General features: G+C 31.7%; 1 protein-coding gene across 1 annotated transcript; it reads right to left on the bottom strand.

Moving 5' to 3' along the window:
- Positions 1–2882: 2882 nt before the first annotated feature.
- Positions 2883–5506, bottom strand: LOC106320361 (nucleosome assembly protein 1;1). The gene is made up of 12 exons (XM_013758746.1): positions 5334–5506; positions 5203–5246; positions 4933–5022; positions 4661–4753; positions 4462–4549; positions 4309–4370; positions 4029–4213; positions 3757–3931; positions 3646–3689; positions 3360–3546; positions 3249–3266; positions 2883–3151 (listed from the first exon to the last, which is right to left on the bottom strand). Exons 1-12 carry the CDS (start codon positions 5377–5379, stop codon positions 3080–3082), a joined length of 1104 nt encoding a protein of 367 aa, XP_013614200.1. The 5' UTR covers positions 5380–5506; the 3' UTR covers positions 2883–3079.
- Between the last annotated feature and the right edge of the window lie 1794 nt (positions 5507–7300).

Genomic DNA, 7300 nt, shown 5'->3' with positions numbered 1-7300 from the left:
ACTATGGTATTTATATTATAGTATATCGTTCAAATGAAAAAGAAAATATGGTTGTGATGGCCAGTCATATATAGTTGCCTAACCCTCCCCCCCCCCCCCCCCCCCNNNNCCCCTTTCCTTTTAAACATCTTCTTTCATGGGTAACATATTGGAACCCTCTCGAAAGTGATCTTCCTTGATGTGTTTGATTATGCGTACATACTACATGTAATAATAGTTATTAATATATGTATTATGATTTAAACATGAGGATAACTTATTCTTAATCATTTTAGTTTTCTTCGATTTTTATTTCGGTCTACGTCTCCCTAACACAAAAAAGCTATAACAGTATGAGACTATAAGAACATAATTACATATCAAATATTCTACAAAATAAATTAAATTAAGAATTTGAATTTTTGGTCTCTCTTAATCTACTTTGTATTTTTGAATCAGAAACTTGTATTAAATTACCAAAAAAACACTAAAACACACAAAATCCAAGCGAGAACAAAATAAATAAAAAGTAAATAAAAATTAAAGCTCAATGATAATCTAGAAGAAAACTTTTTAAAAAAACGAATTGAGAAAATGACAATATTTCATTGGTTTACTTGGTCAATATATACATTGACTTATCTTAATATTTCATAACTTTACTTTTAATAAAAGAAAAAATAGATAACGATAGTTTTATTATTAAAGTTAAATTATGGTTAATTATATAATGATAAATCTAATTATTAATTAAAAATATACCTATTTTAGTCGTTTCATAACATGATTGCATATGCAACTCTCTAAACTTAATATCAAAACATATTTTTCTTATAGATTAAACAATAATTAAACATACACGGGAAATAACTACAGAAGTAATTCAGAATACTTAATTCATAATTCCAAACTCCATGTAACAAAACCGACTTGCTCTAGTCTTTCAAACTCAAAGAAAGAAAGAAAAATATAGAATTCCAACTAAAAAAACAAATATCAAAAGTACATAAATATATATATGTCAAAAATTATAATCGTGACAATTTAGAATGAATGAGAAAAATGAAACTATAGAATTTTAAAAAATCTTACATCATATGAAAATAAGAATTGGTCTTAACTTGTGTAAAATAATTATAATTGTGATTCCAGTTTGAAAATTAGAAATAGTTTTATATTATTTAAATTAATAAATTAATGATTTATGCTAAAAACTAATAAGAATCGCGTGAAAGTTAAAATAATTATAATTGTGATTCCAGTTTGAAAATTAGAAATAGTTTTATATTATTTAAATTAATAAATTAATGATTTATGCTAAAAACTAATAAGAATATGACAAATAAGCAAAATTAGCTAAAATCATGAAAAATGTTACAAATCAGCAGAATCACTTCATAAATAATAGTATAGATAGGTCGCTGATCATTTGAATTACCATAAATGTTTAAATATATGTGGCGTTGACGTTGATGAGACAACAGTCTGCTAGTTACGTTGCCCATGTTGAGCATGCTTTTAATGTTAACCATTTGTTCGTTACATATGCACTTTGTGAGTTCAGTCTCCACTTAAAGAGAAAATATGACGAGAATATGAACATTTCATTTATTTAACACAAAAGGTAAGGTTACATATGGCGATACTATTCATAAGGTTGTTAATCATTTCTTACATGCCTTATGCCCCTCGTGCTGTTCAAAGTTTTTAGTATTATTTTGTATCAGAAAATCTATTCAGCACAACCTAAATGGTATAGAATATATTATTTTTTGTACATGTTTTTTGCTTTCGCGCATATTCACACGCGCACGCGCTATCAAGACCATTACGAGCAATTTTGGGGGAAACTTGTCACATCTAGAGCTTTGTTCCGTAGAATGAACATATTTTTAATTTGTATGTCTCTTATGAATATTCACCGAATTCTCCCTAAATAAAATGCTCTGAGTGTTTCAAAAAAAAATGCTCTGAATGAAGCGGTTTTCCGTTCTTGGCTGTGGGTCCCTCTTGCGCATGTTTTCATGTTCTCTAGACAATGCAGTGTGTTTGTTATGTATGTCCGAAGAACAAAAAAAAAAGAAGTTTTGATGCGTGCGGATCACATTTCTTGCGTTAGTTGTATACCGTTTATTGGACATTAAAAAGGAGGTTTTAATATGCGACTAATGGAGGATTCGGTGAGTTGATTTTGATAGATTTTGACTTGACTGAATTTGTAATAGTCAAATCATCTATATTTAGTCCTCATACTCTTCACTAATAAATGGTCAAGGTTTATAAACAGTAGTATATGACAAAGAGTAAAATGGTAAACTAAAAGATAACAATCCCGTTCAGATTACAATACAATGATAACGATTGGTCAAACTAGTTTGGTCCGAATCAGAGAACAAAAAGTTGGAAAACTCTCTTTTGGTCAACAATTGTTAGAATGCTAAAAGCAAAATAAAAAACGGGTCTTTCTTTCAAATTAGGAAGTAATTTTTTTTTTTTGAATGAAAATTAGGAAGTAATTTTTTTTTTTTTTTGAATGAAAATTAGGAAGTAATTTTACATTCTTCAGAAATTGACAAATCCTGTGGCGGGCGACAAGTACCATCACACAAAGCAGCAATTTCGCCGAAGAAACCTCTTGGTGGCATCTTCTTAGAAACACACATGTCTACACTTCCTCTGTAGAGATAATTTTTAACAATTGGCTGAAGCTTAGTTTGTGCAATAAATACAGTGCACGCCATATTCTTCAAGACTCGATTGTGAACGCACAATAATCATGCTCTTAAAATGCGAGTTTTTTCAGGTTTGGGTCGTGTATTTCATCTTTGTTAAAAATGATACTTAAATGTGTTACCTAAAATATACTACTATATAACAGTTGACTTTTCACAATGGTGAGGGCAGAAACAAAAGAGGGAATAATTCATTGATTGATAAACACTATGGAAAAGTCTTGAGTGAATCTAAGAAAATAAACACCAAAAATTAAATGATAAAAAAGTCCTATGAGAGCATCACCAATAAGGAGATGAACAGCGAATGACCAAAGATATGTTTTTTTAAGCATGCTTTTTTTCTTTCAGTAGAGCGTAGGACATCACTACTGTTGCTTGCATTCGGGTGGCCTCTCGCCTTGTTGACCGTCACCAACCACCTGAGATCTGCCTCCCTTCTGCCAAAAGTAACAAAGATGATAACTACATGTATTCCTACTATAATCATGAAATGAGTAAAGTGACTCATGAAAATGACAAATGCCAGTTACATACCTTGTGTCCGCTTGATGGCTGCATAAACAATTTAACCAATTTCAAAACCATTAGTAAGCATAGATATGGCAGGACCAATTTAATAAAAACAATAATTGGAACACTTCGTACCTTCTTTCTAGTCTTCCTATCTTCTTCATCATCCTCCTCATCCTCGTCGTCTTCCTCATCCTCATCTTCGTCAATATCGTCGTCCTCATCCTCATCTTCCTCATCTATATCGAACTCCTCTCCTTCCATAGCCTCACCAGTAAACCATGAGACAGCATGAGGGATAATCTTCTCCCGGATAGCAGATCTGCAGAAAGCAAGAAGATTAATCAAATAGTTAGCAACTCATAAAGTAGAATCAAACCCATAACCCAAACAGAACAAGTATTTTCAGAAAAGGACGCACCCAATGTCATAATCTTGTTCCATCAGATTTTGAAGTTCCTCAGCCTGCATCAAAGAACGAGGCATTACTAAATGCGTTAAACTAAAAAAGATCAGAAGAAAGATATCATACTTTGTCCTCGTCGATATCTTCATCTTCCTCCGGGACTTGTGGAGGATTAAAGAAGTTGAAGAAGCTTTCACAATCTTCCATTTTGGTGATTGGTTTGGCGTTTGAACCTTTCTTAGGCTTCTTCTTAAGAATCTTCTGAGTCAGACACTTTCCAGGATACCAATCGATTTCTGTCCTGCATTAACGGAAAGAATACAAGTAAAGACAAATATCCAGCTTAGGCACAGAATACATGACGTATACAACATTTGTAGAAGAGCATAAGCAGTTACCCTATAGCCTTCTCAAGCAGTGGCTCATCTTCATCAATCATATGATAAGACTTTGTCAAGACAGCGTTCTTAAAGTAGGGATTCGAGTCAAAGAAAAACTCAAGTTTGAATCCTTTAGGCTCTTCAGTCTTGCACCACTTAATATCCTTAAGATATTTGAGAGCCTCCTCATCACGCTCTGTGACCTGACATGAAGGACATTAAGCTAGAGTTATATTCCATGGTTATGACTGGACTGGAGTTGCATACAAAATGAATACCAAAACTGAATATAGCTTACCTCCTCGGAAGTAACATCATTGTTCTTCAAGGCCGTCAGCCAGAAACTCGGAACTCCTTTCTCTGCGATGGAACACATGGAAACATGTCAAACTGTTCTCATCTTTCCCAAAAAAATTCTTTAAAAAAGAAGAAACGATGTTCCTGAAGTTACCTTCTGCAGTTTTTTCCCCTTCTTGTTCCATCTTCGTATCCTCTGGAGTCGTTTCAACTTCGGTAATTCCATTCACAATCTCATAACGCTGTGTATTACAAGATACCAAGTTAGAAATATATATACTATATATACTAAATTAGACGAATATATATACAAATATACTAAATTAAAGACTTTTTTTCTCAGTAACAATTACCTTGGTATACAAAGGCTGATACAACATTTCATACTTGGCTTCAAGAACAGCTCTCTCCTCACGGAACTTTGCCTCTAGCTCATCATACTTGCCCTGCGTTCAGAGGTAAACAATAGGCAAACACCATACTTTGAAACTTGACATTCGAATAAGGAAGGAGAATAAACACAATCTAATATCCTTAACCAAAAGATCAGATTTAAAGGTACCACATCAATCAATCTACACAATTCAATAAAATATAATATAATATGATAAGAAACTTGTCTAACCTGAATCTCCTTCAAGGCTTCAACACGGTTTCTCACTTGAGGAGTCAGACTCTCGAGCACATCAGAACGCTGACCAGCCATGAGCTCGTTCTGTGGATTAACATATACAACAACAAAAAAAAAAACTCAGAAACAATCCCAAATGAACCCCAATAAATCAAATCAAGGCACGCCTTACGGTGTCTCTAATATCAACATTAAAATCAAAACCATTCATATTCTTCGATTGCAGAACTGTTTTCTTTTTTTAAAGAAGAAAACAAAACTCACCTTAAGAGCGTTCATAAGGCCAGCTCGATCCTCGTCTTTAAGACCTACAAAACAAAATCAAAATAAAAGAAGAACAGTCAGTAACCACAGCGCAGCAAGTGAAGTCGGAGGGAGGGGGGGGGAAGCCTTACCGGCGGTTAGATCGGCGAGGTTGAAGCTGTCCTTGTCGTTGCTCATGTTTCTGAGGATTTCTGGACGTTTGAAAGTGAGTGAGAGAGAGAGAGATAAGAGAGAAGGAGAGAGGAGGGTTATCAGGAGGCGGACTTATAAACGTGGCTTCCCTTATATCCTCTCTCTCTCTCACCAAAATTATAAACCTAGCCAACTGCCCTTTTTCATTTATTTCTATTCATTTAATTTTACAAAATCATGTTCTCTCTTTTTCTTTCAATTTATTAAATTTTATTATTTAAAACAGATTTTTTTTCTCTTTTTGTCTAAATGTTAAAAAAAAACTACTTAGAATGATACCAATAAAACTTTCAGACATGAATCTTCGTAAAACATATAAGACTATTGATGTATTTTTTATAATTTATAATACGATATGTCAGTGTTTAAAAAACATTCAGATTTTGAGTTATCAATATTATCGAAATTTGAGAGAGAACAAATTTTTATAGAAATAAATATTTACAAAATCTTAATTAATTATATTTAGGATAGAACAAAAGCTTGTGAACTTTATTATCTTAGATTACGATTTTGACTGTTGACTTTTCTGGAAACAAGTGGAACGAATAAAAAAAAACAAGTTTATTATCTAAGATCACTGGTCCGACTATTGACCATTCTGGAAACAAATTGAACAAATAGGAAAGAAATATATAATAGTAGGAATGATAAGGAATGATTGTTCTTTTTTAGATTTAACAAGAAATAATTTTGTTCATGACTTTGAATAGTGACCAAGGAATAACAAAAAATATTCAATTATCTATCTTTCCTAAAAAAATCACCATTTAGAGGGAATATTTTTTTCTTCTCATTCATTCTCATTTGTTTTTGTAGAAAAATAAAAAATAAAATTATTTTTTATTAAATTTGAAAATGAACAACCATTGTTTTTCATTCTTTCTATTTTATTTCTATACGTTTTTTTCCTATTCGTTCATCTTGTTCCCCGAAAAGTCACCGATCTGAATTTTTATTTCTTCACAAAAAAAGAATGATAGGAAATGAAAAAGAAAAATTATTTTTTATGAATGGTAATTTTTTTAGGAACGTTAGAAAATCCATTATTGATCGTTATTTCTTAGTCACCTCATACCCTATATTTAAATAAGGACTTATTTGCGTACCAACCATATTTGAGAAATAAATTAAGTGAGTAATATTGATTTTGACATAATTCAATACAATACATTTAACCCACATTCCATTCGGTTCTACCCTATCGTTTAACAAGTTTCTGGTTGCAATTTATAAAGTAGGTGACGTAGTGTATCTGTGTTGACACATTAACAATCACACAACAATAGACAGCACGTGTTCCAAATCTAATTACCACATATGATTTAATGAAATCCTTTTTTTATTATTTGAGGAGCATTATATAAAACTAATCTTTAATTCATGTGTTTATTACATGTGTATCATTTTATAAGTGTCAGCACGATAAGTTCTCTCACCTCATATATTCAAAAACTCTTTCTTAACTAGACTAATTACAGAATTTGTCATTGCTCATTATATTAAAAATTGGGTATATACTATAAGCTTATTGCCTAACAAAATAATTAAACCTGCGCCCTGCTTGCTACGCTTCAATTAGAAATGACAAATTTAAATACGCAGAGATTTTATTGCCATAACCTGAGATTCTTCGTAATGATCAATTTCGTTATATAGCCTGACTTATATATTAATGCCTTTCTACATAGTTAGACTACATAAAATCCATTGTGTACGTATGTATCTACATATCTACTTATATATATGTTGCTGCAACTCTTCTCCGTATTAGATAAAGATACCAATCCCAATTGCAATGTTCAAGAATTATTACATAATGGCAAAATCTAATAGATATATACGTACACTTTTTTTTTTAAATGACATAAAACTTGGAAATATATTATATTGTTAAAAGCTAAGA

The sequence above is a fragment of the Brassica oleracea genome, chromosome C1, assembly GCF_000695525.1.
Source record: "Brassica oleracea var. oleracea cultivar TO1000 chromosome C1, BOL, whole genome shotgun sequence".
In the NCBI taxonomy this organism is placed as follows: domain Eukaryota; kingdom Viridiplantae; phylum Streptophyta; class Magnoliopsida; order Brassicales; family Brassicaceae; genus Brassica; species Brassica oleracea.
This window is presented reverse-complemented; position numbering and strand designations above follow the sequence as displayed.

Bases quoted from the DNA above. Each gene is read 5' to 3' on its own strand.
- LOC106320361 (XM_013758746.1), bottom strand. From the start codon at position 5,379: ATGAGCAACGACAAGGACAGCTTCAACCTCGCCGATCTAACCGCCG. The intron at 4,550-4,660 runs GTAATTGTTACT...TGTAATACACAG, and splicing joins ATCAGCCTTTGTATACCAAG to CGTTATGAGATTGTGAATGG. The intron at 4,371-4,461 runs GTAACTTCAGGA...GTTCCATCGCAG, and splicing joins AGGGGAAAAAACTGCAGAAG to AGAAAGGAGTTCCGAGTTTC.